The sequence below is a fragment of the Anoplolepis gracilipes genome, chromosome 1 (genome assembly GCF_047496725.1).
Source record: "Anoplolepis gracilipes chromosome 1, ASM4749672v1, whole genome shotgun sequence".
NCBI lineage: Eukaryota > Metazoa > Arthropoda > Insecta > Hymenoptera > Formicidae > Anoplolepis > Anoplolepis gracilipes.
In genome coordinates this window covers 1,749,878-1,766,966 of record NC_132970.1, presented here as the reverse complement: position 1 = coordinate 1,766,966, position 17,089 = coordinate 1,749,878, and the positions used below count along the sequence as shown (strand labels likewise).

At 33.8% G+C, this 17,089-nt stretch overlaps 4 protein-coding genes across 4 annotated transcripts; 1 reads left to right on the top strand and 3 right to left on the bottom strand.

Annotated features, from left to right (window-relative positions):
• Positions 1-490: 490 nt before the first annotated feature.
• Positions 491-4,312, top strand: LOC140670347 (transmembrane protein 53). The gene is made up of 5 exons (XM_072900914.1): positions 491-705; positions 1,019-1,226; positions 1,569-1,721; positions 1,973-2,095; positions 2,440-4,312. The coding sequence occupies exons 1-5, from the start codon at positions 491-493 to the stop codon at positions 2,710-2,712; spliced, it is 972 nt and encodes a 323-aa protein (XP_072757015.1). The 3' UTR covers positions 2,713-4,312.
• A 3,706-nt stretch (positions 4,313-8,018) lies between these two features.
• Positions 8,019-10,307, bottom strand: LOC140670338 (uncharacterized). Its single transcript, XM_072900909.1, has 8 exons — positions 9,688-10,307; positions 9,439-9,598; positions 9,249-9,361; positions 9,034-9,165; positions 8,770-8,977; positions 8,558-8,702; positions 8,295-8,409; positions 8,019-8,217 (listed from the first exon to the last, which is right to left on the bottom strand). The coding sequence occupies exons 1-8, from the start codon at positions 9,877-9,879 to the stop codon at positions 8,062-8,064; spliced, it is 1,221 nt and encodes a 406-aa protein (XP_072757010.1). The 5' UTR covers positions 9,880-10,307; the 3' UTR covers positions 8,019-8,061.
• Positions 10,308-11,689: 1,382 nt separating this feature from the next.
• Positions 11,690-12,701, bottom strand: LOC140666338 (flexible cuticle protein 12-like). The gene is made up of 2 exons (XM_072893417.1): positions 12,507-12,701; positions 11,690-12,221 (listed from the first exon to the last, which is right to left on the bottom strand). The coding sequence occupies exons 1-2, from the start codon at positions 12,513-12,515 to the stop codon at positions 11,907-11,909; spliced, it is 324 nt and encodes a 107-aa protein (XP_072749518.1). The 5' UTR covers positions 12,516-12,701; the 3' UTR covers positions 11,690-11,906.
• Positions 12,702-15,076: 2,375 nt separating this feature from the next.
• LOC140665591 (flexible cuticle protein 12-like) lies at positions 15,077-16,570 on the bottom strand. The gene is made up of 2 exons (XM_072891882.1): positions 16,418-16,570; positions 15,077-15,571 (listed from the first exon to the last, which is right to left on the bottom strand). Exons 1-2 carry the CDS (start codon positions 16,553-16,555, stop codon positions 15,245-15,247), a joined length of 465 nt encoding a protein of 154 aa, XP_072747983.1. The 5' UTR covers positions 16,556-16,570; the 3' UTR covers positions 15,077-15,244.
• Between the last annotated feature and the right edge of the window lie 519 nt (positions 16,571-17,089).

Genomic DNA, 17,089 nt, shown 5'->3' with positions numbered 1-17,089 from the left:
AATCATCCCTTTACATTTATGATAATGAAAACGGAAAGATTAACAGGTAGATTAAGATTAAGATTGACTTGTTCACGTTGAATGTCAGGTTCTTCGAAATTGGACAGATTTACCTCCGACGACTTGTACACTTGTGGCTTTTGTATGTACATTTTACATCCGCTCCTACGACGCTCCACATGCGCCGTCGTCCTCGCCGTCACCGACCCAGCTCCTGTAACTCCCTCGGATATCGATCCCTCGGTACGCGTTCGCGCGTTTCGAACGACGCAAGCTCGGGTTCAAGCCGTAGTAGAGGGATACCACCCTCCCGGCGAAGGTAGTTTATGCCCGGCGCATACCCCTTCACCCCCGATCGTGTCCTCTTCCTCATTCTCTCTCTCTCCTTCTCTCTTGCTTTCTCTCTCTCTCTCTCTCTCTCTCTCTCTCTCTCTCTCTCTCTATCCTCCCCTTTCGTCCTCATGAACAGGAGGTACGGCAATCGGGCAAGATGAGCGACCAAGAGGATCTGGATTATTACATCATGTTCCCGTCGTTTCCGCCATCTCCGAAGGACCCGACTCTGACCGCAAGCGGCCAGGATCAACGGGAGGAGTTCGTGTTCGTGTACGAGGAGGACAAGCGACCGGTTGTGATCCTGCTAGGATGGGCCGGCTGTCAGGACCGATACCTTGCCAAGTATAGCGCGATCTACGAGGAGAAGAGGTATTCCGATCTGTATTTTTATCTCGTGCAAAATCGGTCTCGCGAACGAGAACGATCACAGGACGAGGCGCGATTAGATTTCCAGGAGAGAAAATACTTTTTACGCCGGACATTATCCTGACAGTATTCCAAGTATATACATACATACATGTAAAGGCGGCGAACGATTTGCGAAAATGATTCGAAACATAGAATGTATCAAGTCGGCGAATTAATTTGAGCGTTATCTTCGTAAAAGTCTCGAGTTGCACGAGGTAGACCCGATCGGGTTGGCCAGATTCGGGTAAACAATGATCGATGCGCACCTTTGTAGTTGCATTACGCTACGTTACACCGCGCCGGTGGAATGTCTGTTTTGGCGCCGGGACAAGATGCCGTCTCTCGGCAAGCGGCTGCTGCAGGTGATCACCGACAAGCGATTGAACGAGCATCCGATATTCTTCCACGTCTTCAGCAACGGCGGCGCGTTCCTGTATCAGCACGTCAGTCTCGCGATGCAAAAGGCTAACACGTTGTTCAAGGTAGAAAATATAATACAATGCGAATGATGAAAAGTTACATTTCTTTCTGTAAAAAGAGATTACAAAATCATATCTCGCTAAATTTTACGTGTCACGTTTCCTCGCGGGATCGCTTTTTTAACAATAACTGACTAATCAATTAATCAGAAATTGCAAATTTAATTATAAAAAAAAAATTATAAAACGACGCTTGAAATTAAATGAGGAATAAAATTTTATCAGAAATTACAAGCTGTGCAGGTACTAAATTATATGTTTGACATCTTATCCGATATGATTATACGACAATAATGATTAATTGACGTTGTAAAGTAGAATCTATCTCTGATTGTGGAATTGCAGATCAGAGGAGTGATATTTGACAGTGCGCCCGGCGAGAGAAGAATAACGGCCCTTTTCAAGGCGATCAGCGCGATCATCGGTGGTCACTCTCTCACGAATCTGCCGATGTCGTTTGTCATCACGGTTTTCCTCTCCGTACTCTGGTTCTTCGAGGTAAACGCACATTCATGACAAATATGTATTAAAATTACTTATATAATTCCGCACTGTTTTATCAATCATTTTGAGATCAGCAGGCATGTCAAATGATTTTACTCATTCGACACACTCGGTCACGTACGTTTGCCACACAACAACGAAGAATTATACATCATATCCAGAGATTGGATCATTTCAGAGCAGTGCCAACGCTTTACAGCTAATACTGTCAATTATGTCAATTACTGTCAATTTATGATTGTCAGGTAATTGCACAGGCATTCAGTAGATCGCCCATCCCGACAAATCCCATCGCTCTCGCCGAGGAAGCCTATTCCTGGCCTCAACTGTTCCTGTATTCCAACAGTGATACTCTGATTCCAGCGTCTGTGAGTTTTATTCATTTTTACCTCAATAATTCCGCGGTAATGGTTCTCTTTTTACACTTATCTTTGAATTTAATAAGTTTTTTAATATAAGAGAACAGAGGGGAAAAAAAGACGCCTAAAAGTTTATTTTTTATTTATGTACAGATAATCCTTAATCTTATAAAATATTCTGCGTGCTGCGGAAAAAATCTTTTATTAGGGGAGATTCGCGAAATTAAAACGCCATTGTTAACGACAAATTAAATATAATATTACTTTAATGTGTCGTAATAAACCGTTTGAAATATATTCTTTGACATCTGACAAATCTCACGTACCTGAATACCTCTCGTATCTGTCACCAGGACGTCGAAAAGTTCGCTAGCCGGCGAGCCGAACGGGGTGTGAACGTACAGCTGGTCCTGTTCACCAATTCTCCGCATGTCAAGCATTATGCGACTTATCGCGACGTCTACGTCAACACCGTATGCAGCTTCATCCATGAATGCCTGACCTCGCCGAGTCCGTCGAGGAGCCTGATGGATATTCGCGACGAAGATCGCCAGAGCTACGACACGGCCCCGGGTCTCACTAAGCGTGTCGTGCTGCCCCATGAGGCTACCAAACAGCAGAACTAGAAAAATCGAGAGACGCTATTATTAGCTAAAATAGTCACCTGTTATGTGAAGTATCGCGCTGGAGGCGGCGCAGGTCTCGCGGGTGCAAGGAAGAGAGGATCTTTAAGAGGATAATTAATTACGATTCTTAAGAGAGATATTTGAAAGATTCTATGCATTTTATAAAAAGAATCTATAAGGTGAATAAAATGGAAGAAATCGCTTGGGATCCATAATTACGATCTTCTAATCTTCGATTCTTTAAATTGTTGATTTCTAATCGTTAGGGGAATAAACTTTTTTTTATCAAAATTAAAAAATAAATTCGCTAGAAAAAAACTAAAAAAAATAAAAGATTGATTAAATAGATGAAATTAAAAGAGAGAAATGAAAATTCTTTTAAAAATCTTAAAAGCAATTCTTGTCTTCGAAGATTAAGAGTCGCAAAAAATTACGTGGAATAAATTCCTGGCGATTCTCATTTTATATGCTAACGAGGCGATGTCCGAGATGCTGGAAACGGTGCTACATCTATTGATGCATAGAGCTGTTTTATACGAATGTGGATTATTATTTTCCAGTAAAAATCATTCAAATAAAAAATACGAATTGTTCATGAACTAAGCGAGAATACATACACACGGTGGCGTAAGATCTTTAAAATTTGGTTAATTGTATTTCAATATATATACATATAATTGAAATATGAAAATTTTAATTTATATAAAATATTTACTCTCTACTCTATAATTATTAATTTCCACATAAATATAATATTGAATATAATGCATATAACGCATAATTTAATTTCCTACGATTAATAAAATTTTCGAGAAATTTTCACATGATACAATGCCGCTGTTATATCCGGTTTAATTTTCAGCAAATGAGAAACGAGATGTATATAATATGAATTATATGCACTGTTTACGGCATCGTGAGCCTTGTCAAAATTCCGTAATTTCGTAATTCGCAAAGACCGATATCGCGAAAATCGATATTGCATATTGCATCCTCTCTCCTTTGCCTCAGTTTCCTTTATGTTATGCCCGTCCCAGCTTGATTCTTCCTCTTTGTATTTTTTTCATTATTTCTTCCGCCACCGCGTGTCCGAGCAATCGTTGTTTTAGAAGCTCGTAGACACAAATGCATGCGTTTTACGCATCTCGCATAATGAATAATTTTGTTTATCGGATGGAGCGTATTTTTCTTCGGCTAAAATAATATGAGGATAAAGATTCGCGTCGAAGATTTAAGCAGGTTTCTGGGGGATTACTCGCAGAAAATCCTACAACGCAATGTTATGGCTTTCCCTCCTTTTCCTAAGCAAAGAAAAGAACCCGCACAAAAGAATCAAGCTGGACTTGATTTAGCTTTCGCAAATCACGATCCGAGTACATGATAATACTTAATATCGACTCGGAAAAAATAATAAAGAATTCTTCTTTCGTGTCCTAAATTATAACACTGATAAACTTTCGGCAAGCTCGATGCTCGAGAGTATAGTTGTGTTAGAATATTTCTCGTTAAAATACACATCTCTATACAAATAACATAAATAATATAAATATATTTTGATCTGTCGATTAGAGTTATACAAATAAAGACTGATAAATACATATAAGGTCTCGTTTTAATTTAATGTCCGCAAGTCCTTGTCAGTGTTTTGTTTTTTTTATTATATCAAATATCGATTTTAATCTTTTTTCTCATCATCAAACGTTAAGCTAGAAAGGTTATTATCAATGCGTGACACACAATTCACAAACTTATCATTTTTATTCAAGCATCGCTTGGTCTTTAACTTGCTTAGAAGAAAAGACACGTATTGAGTTTTGCGAAATAATTTCTCAAAATTCGGAGAGAGCTTAAGGCTTATCAATTTCGAAACTGAATGAGAGTCAAGACTGATTTGAATCATCTAATTACGTGTTAATTCCTTTCGCTGCGACGAATCTAAACTTTGTTTATTTCAAGGGACAAAATTGTGAAGAGTATAACAGAATTAACGCCTTGAGTGTCTTCGTAGAGAAAACAGAGCAACAAAAACAAGAAGAGACATTGCTGGAACACGTGATCAAACGAAAAAGCAAATTAACTGCTCTCTCTTCTATAAAGTGGGTACAAGAAAATCTTATGTATTTAAACGCACACGTAAATACTTGACAATAATTTTTGACAGCTTTAAAAAAGAACGTCAAGGAAAACCTAAAAAAACGGCTGAATCTAAGGATTTTGTGTTCCACAACGATAACAATAATTGTACAGATATTTACGTAAAGTAAAAATTATTACTCTTTCACTTATTTTCACTAAAAGTAAGATAGATTAGCTTTTACGCATCTAAAATCTCTGAAATCTATGTAGAACACGTCTTGATAGGCAAAAATGGTCGGAATTCTCACAAGATTTTAAAGCGCACGGCGATCAAACCAAGAGCAATCTGGATCCTCAAGGCAATAAATTAAACGTCAATCCTAATCGAAAATTGAAAATCAAATCTACTGAAAATAAAATCAGAGCAAAGCAATTTAACAAGGAAATCCTGGAAGTAAAACGCGATATTGTATGTTCCTTTCGCTTTAATTGAAAATTACAACTAAAGCATGTGTCTCTTAATTAAGTTTCAAAACAACACGTTTATTATTTTTAGCTAAAGATATAACTTTAATAGTTACAATAAAATCCTGTAAATAAAAATATATTTTTTGACTTATCAGAAAAATCAACTAATACTGGTAAAAAAATGTTTTCAAAACAGATTGCGGAGAATATAACGAAGCAAGGTAAAAAATTACGCGCGAGTCCCGTAAAAAGAATTCCAGCGACGAGCAATTTCGTCTACGAATTCAATCCATTTGCCAATGCCGAGCAATTGAATCCATCAACGTCGCGGACCTGTTTACGACCTACGAGTAATCCTGAACAAAGATTGTCTTGTGCGAAAACAGGTATATGGCTGCGGAATTATTTACATTCAATCTCTGTTTTTCATCAATGTACTAAATAATTCCTCTTTAAACTCTCAAACCATACATTTTGTTTGTTTTAATCGATTAAAATACATTTTTCAGAAAAAAAGTATTTTACTATCATTTAATTTGTTGATATATTTTTTTTAATTTAAAAAAAAAATGAAAATTATACAAATCATGGAATAATTTGACACCCTTTATAATATTCATATTCATAAATTATATTAATTATTATAGATATTACGTCATCCGTCGATTCAAATAATGCGGAAAATTTAGTAAAACGGAAGTCGTCCGCTGTCTTGCCAGAATTAAATTCGCACATTGATTTCGTAAAGGATCATTCAGAATGGAATGTAACAGATTCTATCCAGAATACTTATTTGCCAAAACTTGGCAAAGAGAATTCGGCAAAAACATCGAGCAAACAACTTGACGATGAATGTAAATTGTTTTTTTTCATTTTCTTTACCGAATAAATTCTCCTCGCTTCATTTTGATTCATCATATTGAATTAATAAGTTTCAAAGATATATTTTCATGTATGCTTCAGACGAGCCAAGTGACATAGATCACGAAGTGGAAAAAGTAAAGTCGGCTTGGCAGACGTTACGAGCGGAAAGGAATTGGACGAAGGGAAAAGATTGCATTGGCAGTGTTCATACGAAAAAATTGTACGAAATATTGGAAAAGGTGACGTGCGAGGTTGATAGAATTCAGAAACGTTATATGGATCCCAAGGCAAATTATTTTTTGCATAAAAGCGCGACAGATATCCTCAAGACAACCAGTAAGCCGAGTTTGGAAGAAGAAGCCGAAATTGTGAAAAATATAATTTTTCCTAAGAGAAAAACGAAAATGTCTCATCTGACAAATCTTGATACGGAAATGAGTAAGGATATAGCAAAGATACGATTCGATGAAACTATCTTGACGAATAAACAGTCGACTAAAAATATATTTCCGAAACATATCGCGAAAAATCGATCGGTACATACTAACGCACACGGGCATAATAATATTGATCCTGATATTGTATCAGAAAGTACAGTTGCATTAAATATCTATGATAAAAACAAAGACACAAATACAAATGCAATAGAACTGTTTAAAAACGATAGCAAGACGAAGCTGAGGATTAAATCTTCCATTGAAAAGTACTTAGAAAATTATAGCGACAACATTTATAAGTCACACGATATCGAAGAACAAAAAGGACAAGAGCATCTCCAAGATATAAAATCATCGGCAAGCGATATTGCAAATATTCTTGCGAATCACAATATTGGATCGCAAGGACTGTATGAAAATTTCGAAAAATGTGACGATGCCTATGATTCGGAAGATTGCATAAGCGAAAGGGATAAAAATTTTCCTTGTCCAAATATCGCGACTACGCAAGTAACGTTTCTCGATATGATTCAAGACGATAAAAAAATTAATGATAATACATTCCTTGAAAATACAAAATTGCATAAGAACGACATACGACCGATGAAAGTCTATGTGAAATCTATCGGTACTTTGAAACAATCAAATCTAACAAGTTGCCAAGATAATGCCTTTATTAAAATGGGACTGAACGTTTTAGAAAAAAATTTATCGGGAGACAAAGTGTCGCAAATATTGCAGTCGGAATACTTGAAAAAGAATTTATCTTTATAATTCGTGTAATATTTCGTATATAATTCGTGTATAATGACAGAGATATCTTTCGAATTTTACTGCTTTTAAAAATATTTTTAAATTACATTTTAAATTTTGTAATTTTTCACCATTTCATAAACTTTGTTATTTTTCGATTTTTCTGTCAACACATAGGTCAATAAATCGTACCTCTCTTCTATACTAAAATGTCTTTTAAATAATATATAAATGTGAAAGAGTTAAAATTTTTTTATATGTACAGTATCTTATGTTTTACAGTATCTTATGTTTCATAGAATATACATTTTATATTCTAACACACTGCAAAACTAAAGATTTACGCTCTTACGAGAACATATCACAAAATGCTTTCTGCTAATTTTTAATTGATAGTGTATATAAATTAAAATGCGTAATTAGTTTTATAAATATATATAAGCGTACATCATCATCTGCCATGTATTTCTCAATTAATTGTTCAAACTAACTCTGTTCTGTTTATTAAACTATGGCACTAGTTGTCAAAATCATACTTCAAAAAATAAGATTTAATATAATTGAAGTACCTTGATATGTTTTCGACTTTCCAATATGTCATAACCAAACATATCGCATCATTTTTTATAAATTACAGTTGTAAGACTGAAAATCGTTTACAATGGTTTAATTCAAACATACATTTAGTCTTCAACAAATACTTGACTATTCCTCTCTCTTCAATGATGCATAATTGTCGGCTGAGAACATATCATAACACTGGAAGCGCCGAGCTGTGGCTTTGGTATATGATAGCCCCGGTAAAATTGATTGCTGCCGCTAGCACGAAAACTGGCATCCACCAACCGTGTGAGGCAGTCACTAATTCGGCCGTCAGCGGGCCGCATAGAATTCCAGGTACTGTTGCCTACGAATCAAAATATAGATAATGCAGACAATGGTCTGTGTTGATGTTTAATATAGATAAGCGAAAATAATACTTACAATTGTATTTGAAACTGCAAATGTAATTCCTGCATGATTCGGAGCTATATCCGCGTGATTACTTAGGTGTCCAGCAGAATTGCATGCGCAAAGGCCCATAGATATCGAAACAAAACTGTAAAATAATAATGCCTTTCTTTTAATTTTGACATTATTGAAAAAATTCATTTACATCATGTAAAATCCTCATTCTCGAGAAAAAATATCCAATATTTATTAAAGCATGATATATAATAATAATATGTAGTAATTGTTGTACATACACGACTGCTGCAAGTAGATCATCTACAGCACAGAAAGCTAATAGGAATGCACCAGGTCCTATTAGGCCTATATTGGTCATCAATCTCCTAACAGATAAAACGGACCATCTCTTTTGTATCAAAGTATCAGCACTATGGCCAGCAACTATAAAAAAAATGGATATTTAAAAAAAATATATTTAGTATAAAATTGGATACAATTTTACACTAACCAATGCCAACGAGAGAATTGACAATGTAAGGAAGTGCTGTCAAACTAATGCTCTCTTTATTTGCAGATAAATTTCTTGCCAAGTACGTTGGCAGCCATTGCATTATTATATAATTACTCCAGTTCATTGCAAAGTGCGCTATATATAAAGCCCACAATGGCCAATGAGCAATAAACTCGGTCCAACGTAAGCTTCTATTTTGAGCTACCTGTTAATTATTATATATGAATGAGGAATAATTATAAATATCAAAGAAATGTTTACCTTAGGAACAAATAATGGTATTTCATCTTGAGAGTTAGTTTCTTGATATAGCATCAGCCATAACAAAGTCCATAAAATACCTATTGTCCCAAATAGATAGAATCCAGTTTGCCATGCCAAGTGTGGACATATCTATAAAAAAAAAGCTTTATACAATTTCTGAAATATAATTTTTCTTTGTATAAAATATATATCAAAAGTATGACTTGACTTACGACAGATGCAACCACTTGGCCGACAGAACCAGCAGCTACAAGATAACCAAAAGCACGTGACCTTTCTTCTACAGGAACATTATGTGCAAATAAATGAAATATAACAGGTAGGCCTGTAAACAGCATAATGTTAAATCTTATCCTAAAAAATCAGTTCTCATCCTATTTCTCATTAGCTTCTCCATCTTACCTAATCCTTCTCCAAGTCCTAAAACCACCCTGCAGACTATGAGTAATGGTACCGACTGCGCTAGCAATGGTGTGACAACTGTGCTAATAGACCATAACAAAACTGCCAACATTAGTACCGTTTTACAACCAAAGCGATTCGCTGTACTTGCACCGATGATCTTGAAAAAGCAAAATGTGATACACATTAATTAATACAAATATATGTACATTTTCCAGCACATTGATACAAGGACACAGATTGACCTACTTGACTAGTGAAATATCCGAAGGCGAACGCGGACAGTATCCATCCCTGCCAGTATAGGTTCCACTTGAATTCATCAGTCATGGGAACGATGGCGATGGGCATGATGACTCTGTCCGCGGCGTTTATGAAATTCGCGGCGGAACAGAGTGCCACGATACGCGACGTGCGCGGCAACATCCTAAATTTCGCCATTTCCAGGCTTCCTGGGAGTCTCCTCGAGTGGATCCGGCTCAACGATCACCAGCGGCGATCACATTGCACATGTTCGGCTTGATTTTCATCGGTTACGCGCTTTCCATAACTCAAATTAATCGAATAGACCCGTAGACGAGAAATGGAAAAACATAAGGGAAAGAGGAGCTATTGTAGGCGCACAAGGAATTCTAACCTTCGCGTTGTCGTAAAACGAAAAACCGTCTCACGATGATGTGTCCGTAGCTGTGAAACGATCGGGATGATCGAAATCACGACGGCACCCACGTCTTGTGTCGATAAACGCGTCGCGTTAATGTTAGGAATCGCAATTTACAGTCATATTAACGCGAGACACGGGTATCGTGTAAAATTTGACACGACTCGACACTCGACATTCGACGTGTCAAGTGTCAACACACTCGCACCTCGCACCAGCGCGACACCTGCTTCACGCTTCACGTCACAGATGGCGCTGACGTTACCTTTGTTTGCGCCACTTTGGAGTTTTAATTCGCATCACCTCCGTCAAATCATGTTCTCCTAATATCTCAAATGTAGCAAATATTTGAATTCGCAACTAACTTCAACTCGTTTTACCTCTCATCGAATCATATTCTCTTGATAATCTATCCGCTCCTGATTCTTAGAGAGTATGTATGTAATTTGTCCAGAATTTTCATCGACAATTATAATCGACTTTCCGTATGCATTTATTAAAAGTTAAATAATTAGAAATTTATACAATATAATATTTACGAAATAAAATTGTATCTTAAAATTCGCATCACATATCGCATATCGAACCGCGTGTCTTCCCTTTACTCATTTTTCTCATCATGTTCTTCTAATATTAAGAAGCTAGCTATTGAAAACTATTTCAGTCCGATTACCTCTTCTGAATTATAATCCCCAAAAGAGCGGGAAATTCGAATTGAAATTTTAGTTCACCACTTGTCTCTTACCTCTTGTTGAAATATATTCTCTTGATAACTTTTTACAATCTATATGACGAAGGTGTCGAAAAACGCCAACTCCCATTATTCCTGATTAATGCGATTTATTCTGCAAGCAAATGACTAATTGTTAGGTGTGTAATTGTATTAATTCAACCGCAAAGTATTCTTAATAATAGTTAGCTAACCAATGAAAAATAGAAAATAATAATTGTAACATGTACTAAATAAGTGTATTAAACGGTTGGCGTATGTCAAATTAATGACCTAGATATCGTAGAAATTGATGATTTGTTTTAAAAAGGAAGTAAGAGAGAGAATGTTATGTATATATGGGTATATGTGTATATACAAATTGAGAAATGTAATTTGCTGTATATAAAGATATATACATATATACAGAAACATAAATTTTGTCTACAAATGTCTTCTACTAAATATTGCATAACATTTTATTAGTCATACCAATATTATGCAATATGTAAATAATTCTTTATCAATTCAAATATTTTAACAAAATATCAATTTCGATGCAAAAATATTCATATTTTGCGTAATCTAGAAATATCTAGAATTCCAAAACTATTACGATGTATTCAGACACTTCGACATATTTCAATGATACCGATAATATTTATGTGTAGTGTAATCATAAATGTAACAATTTTAAGTACTTTTTTAAATTACACTTTTTCATATTCTTTTTTCTTACATTCTTTTAATAAATAATATATAAATAAACTTTTGTTATATAAAAAAGGAGAGGAAAGAAATAAAATGTAGAAAATGTAACTATTTCTTAATTCACTTTTTAAATTATAATTATCAAAATATACAAATAATATTTTTCTTCGCACATTTTTAATAAAATTTGTATATTTATTTAAAATGTATCTATTGTACAACAAGTGTTTTTTATACAAAACGTAAGCAGATTTTCTATGGTGTAAAATCGAAAATTAAAATCTAATAAGAATTGAAAATCTTTCCAAACAGTAGTCATAATCTCAAATAATCCAATTTTTATACGCATGAAACGTATTATTTACAATCAACTTTCTAATAATCGATTTAGACGGCAGGCAGATGTTCGCCCTGTGGGTGGAATCCGTTCTCGTCGGCGACGTAGTTGACGGTATACCTGACATTGGTCTCCGGGTCGACATAGCTAAAGCTACCGCGGACGGCGAGGCTCTGATTTTCCTGACCGGGGTTCACCAGCTGGGCGGATTCCTCATGGGCCTGGCCGTCGGAAAGTTCATAACCAAATTGGTATCCATCAAGGCCGATGTTATCCGAAGGAGTTTCCTTCACGACTACCGTCTGGCTGTAATCGTGAGGGGGAGCCGCGACGGCGATGGCCACGAGGGCGAAAAAGACGCTGATCTGATCAAAGAGAGAAAGAGAAAGTTAATTAGTAATTGTCAATTAATAATAACCATTTGTTAATTTTCGTTTAATTTGTTATTTGCAACCGTTGTGAAAAGCGACTGGTTCCAAACAGATTGCAAGTATAATATATTATATTTTCACGTCCGCGGATCTTTTAAACCTACGATTCACGATAATGATCTCCCCGTATCAACTTGCGATAAATTTCGTTCACGTGTATCGAAAGGAGAATTAAACTCGCATTGAAATTATAATTCTCAATCTTCAAAATATACGCACTGTTCTCATATTGAAGATGATAGGCGTGTGCAGATACTCTCGTGTCGAAGAGGAGACTGATGTGGATACCCGAAATAAGCAGCGATTTTATAGCGCTCCTCCTACTCTACCAAAATTTAACTGGGCCTATTCACCTCTCACCTTTCTTCCTCGATTAGTTAACACGTGTGTCAACTGTGATCAAAATATCGGCCTTCGTAAAAATTTGTCACCAACACGCTACTGGATAATCTGAGAACATTTACATTATACATATAAAAATTGTAAAATTTTTGATCGCATTGTCGATAATAAAAAAATGTATAACAAAATATATATAAAAAATTTACAAGTGCTGACACATTTTTAGCTATTTCGTAATTAATAAATCCTTATGAAAACAAGATTAAGCAATTTCATTCGAAAGTTGTAGCGCATTTAAAAAATAATATTAACAGACTAATATTATATAATAAAATAATAATATATATTAAGATACAATTAACACTATAATTTTGCTAACACATAATCGTAATAAATCATCCAAATCCTAAACAATTAAAGTTTATATATATTTATATTAAGTCTATTAAAAAGTTTGTTAACAGTTGATTAGTAAAAAAACAGATAAGAATTTTACTTTTTTAAGAATGTTTGAAAGATCATCATTAATTATTGATGCAACCTTTATAGCAATATAATGATTCTAGCTTCGCCTGAATCAAGGGATTTCTCTCTCATACATTAACGCAACCTTGGTTTTTAAAGTAGCGACAAGATATTGTATTTAATTATACATTTATCTCATCTTTTATTAACAAAATTTTAGGCCCTCGAAAAAAGCTATTCGCTAAAACCTTGAAAGTAATAGTAACGTAGAAATAATGTATTTTTAATCTGCGATACGACCAAGGGAAACTATTTATTTAATCTATTCGTATTCTTTACTGTTATATCTTATTGCAAAATCTATCACCATTATTGTAATGAGCGAGCTATTTTTAAAATTTTAATTGAATTATCGATGGATTATTATATTAAATACGCCTGGAAAATACATTATCACAAAGACATACTTATTGGATACGATATATGTGAACAAAAAAAAATTGAAAATAATATAAAAACACTTATACATATAATGTAATTAAACAATTTTTAATTAACAATAAAAGTGATACTTTACATTAAAACATTTTTTTCTATGATTGTTTTGTACAATGACTTTATAAATAAATAATTATTATATATATTTTCTGTAAACATTGGAAAATGGCAAGTTTAAAGATTTTTTCAATTAGCATTTTTTTGATATATATATATATATACAGGGTGTCCGGTAATTGATGAAAAACCTGCTAATGGCAGATTCTTGAGATCATTTGAAGTTGATTTTTCCTCAGCAAAAATATCAAGAGACGTCATTATTTTTGCAAGTTTCCAATTTTTGTCATTATATATCTTGTAATTAAGCTTTAAATTAAAATTTTATTAGTGTAAACTCTATCTGAAATTAACTGAAGAATGTTGTTTTAGTAATTTTTTAACTTCAAAAAGTTTAGTTTACGAAAAGCGTGTTTTTTTCAATCGCATAACTCGGAAATTATTAATGCCCCGACATTTTCGCTGTAGAAAACATCCTATATATATATTCTTTTATTACAATATGCCATAATTTAATCAGAATATATTACAGAAAATTATAGCTGTATAAAATAAATTGGTACAACAGATAAAAAGATAAATATGTAAAAGCATTGCAAATAAATAAACGCTATTTTCAATTTCAGTCTTTGATGAAAAATGACATTAAAATTAAAGATATTAGAACAATTTACAATTATTATAGACTATGTGACACAAATGCAACAAACAAATAATTCAAAAAAGTTTATAAATCCGTAATAGTTTATACTTTAAAAATATAATGCTTTTATTTTCTGTAATCTTTGATAATATTCTTTAATGAATTACAATGAAAAAATAAAGCTATTTAATTAAAATAGCAGATAAAATACGTTATTAAGTTCCACGTTCCTATATATTATAAATTATTTTATTATATTTGATTTTATTAATCTTCTCTGTATAGAGTACTATATATTATTATATATTTAGAATACTCTATACTCTATAACATAATCATATCTAAGGAGAACAGAAAATCACGATAGTGTCAAAGTAATGTCAAATGACGTCAAAATGACGAGAATATGACTACAAAAATTAACTTTTCGATCATTTTTTAATCATTTTGTTGTATTTTGATATTATTGTGACTTTCTGTTCTACCTGGAATATGTATTACATTTATTCATAATTTAGATTATATGATAATAAATAATTTGGATATTTTTATTAATTTATCAAAGAATATAGATATATTAAAAATTTTAATATATGTATAGTATTGTACTATTTGAGTAAGTTGAGTAGATAGATTGGATCAATTAAAAACCATTTGTTTTAATCAAACATTTATTAATCTGCTTCATTGTCTATTTTGCTAAGAATTTTAATTGTCTTTTAACAAAATTGGAATAACATGTTGGAAATGGAGGAATCGTGTAGTAAATCTTGGACGACGAGAATTGTGCTAAGATGCATTTATTTTATAACTAACAATAAGTGTCTGTGTCACGAGATCGCTTCTTGATCGAAAAAAATCGGAAAAGGGAATTCAAACTTCTTCGAGCATAGAAACGATATTGAAAGAATTCGATATTATGGTATTGTATAGCTAGGGTTCTCGCTAAGATTTAAACAGCCGGCAAGTGCTCGCCCTGTGGCTGGAATCCGTTCTCGTCGGCGATGTAGTTGACGGTGTACCTGACGTTGGTCTCCGGGTCGACGTAGGTGAAGCTACCGCGGACGGCAAGGCTCTCATTCTCCTGACCGACGTTCACCAGCTGGGCGGATTCCTGATGAGCCTGGCCGTTGGAGAGCTCATAACCAAATTGATATCCGTCGATGCCGATGTTGTCCAGAGGTGTCTCCTTCACGACTACCGTCTGGCTGTTATCTTGCACATGCGCAGGAGAAGGTTTGGCGAGGACGACGGCGACAACGGCAGCAAAGGCAATGATCTAAAGTGTGAATAAAATTATTTAAAATGCAATTTGCTAAAAAGCAAATTGCTTTTTTATAATCATTTATATATAATAAAAAGTATTTTAATGTCTAGTATGTATCCCTCGATATACCTTATTATAACTTTCAATATTTTTGTTTCCACTTGTTTTAGGCTACTTGCAAAATTCTAATATTATTCTTGTTACGAATTTCGTACATTTTTAAAAGGTATAAAAATACAAAATTTTAAACTATTCACTGAGTACATGTGAATAATTGTATATTATGTTTGTTTAAATATAACTAAATATATCTTTTTATAATTAATAATTAATAATTCTTATTATTTTTTATTAATTTTAAATATTAATTGCATATTATTATATAAGGATAGATGTAATTAAAAAATATGAATTATCTTATTTGAGAGAAAAATAACTCAGAAAGCTCTAATATAATAACGACGATCCTTAAACTCTTAATATACAAATAATTTACAAATATACAAAAGTACAATTATATATTATATTATTATTATTTGTATATATATTAATATACAAAATATTTGCAAGATATTTTGTTTTCTTTTAGAAAAAAATGTGACAATGCCTTGCGGGCCTTAATTAATTTTAATAACGTGCCGCATGATAACGCAACGCGTGATATCCCGATTGTTTCATAATCCTTAAAGCCCGAATGAGCGAAAGTTTCCGAGAGTCACTACACCGAGAGAAGGATTCACGAATATTCCATAAATTCGTCGAGAATTTGAGGATTTGCCGACCGATCCACTGAGAGATCGCGTAAACACTTTTCTGCCTTTTCGAAGGATTATTATTGATTATCGAAAAAACACGCACCAGCTTCATGATTGGAGTTTTGTAGTTTCTTTCTCTGGAGAACAATAAGATGATCTGAGATGGCTCACTAAACTGATCGGATATACGGCTGATGGTGAATATATAGCCCGAATTGCGATGTAAATTACGCCCTCCCATCTCCGTTCATGGCATTGCCAAAATTTTCATGTCCAATGTGTCGAAATCGTTAAATGACCAGCCGCGCGAGTTGATGATGGCACAACAACCATGTTGTGCGGCTGAAAATGTCAGGCTGGAATGTTTGAGGGACGGATGTGCTGGGAGATACAGCCGCGCGCCGTTTTATCTGAATAACTATTCTTTATTCGATTTAATTATTTATCACCAGATAAGTAAATTTCGATTAAAAAACGCACGTTAAGAGTTACGAAAGATTTAATAATTAATTTTGCATAAAATTTCAATTATGACAGCGCTTATAAATATTAACAATATATTTATAAGAGAGTTATTTATTAAAAAATATGCACGCGTGTATTTTTCTCTAAATATGTATTAAATATAATTCGAAAGCTAATACCAGTCTCGAAGTAATTTTAAATGCACTTTAAGCTTCGTTAAAGGTTACATGTAAATCCTTTTCCTCGCTCGTATCCTCTTAATCCGGTGGTCTTTTATAATGTTTTTACGTTATGCAATACATATCTCATC

Bases quoted from the DNA above. Each gene is read 5' to 3' on its own strand.
- LOC140670347 (XM_072900914.1), top strand. From the start codon at position 491: ATGAGCGACCAAGAGGATCTGGATTATTACATCATGTTCCCGTCGTTT. The intron at 706-1,018 runs GTATTCCGATCT...GCACCTTTGTAG, and splicing joins GCGATCTACGAGGAGAAGAG to TTGCATTACGCTACGTTACA. The intron at 2,096-2,439 runs GTGAGTTTTATT...ATCTGTCACCAG, and splicing joins ATACTCTGATTCCAGCGTCT to GACGTCGAAAAGTTCGCTAG.
- LOC140670338 (XM_072900909.1), bottom strand. From the start codon at position 9,879: ATGGCGAAATTTAGGATGTTGCCGCGCACGTCGCGTATCGTGGCACTC. The intron at 8,978-9,033 runs GTAAACATTTCT...AATAATTAACAG, and splicing joins TACCATTATTTGTTCCTAAG to GTAGCTCAAAATAGAAGCTT. The intron at 8,410-8,557 runs GTATGTACAACA...ATTATTTTACAG, and splicing joins GATCTACTTGCAGCAGTCGT to TTTTGTTTCGATATCTATGG.
- LOC140665591 (XM_072891882.1), bottom strand. From the start codon at position 16,555: ATGGGAGGGCGTAATTTACATCGCAATTCGGGCTATATATTCACCATC. The intron at 15,572-16,417 runs GTGCGTGTTTTT...TTCACACTTTAG, and splicing joins AAACTCCAATCATGAAGCTG to ATCATTGCCTTTGCTGCCGT.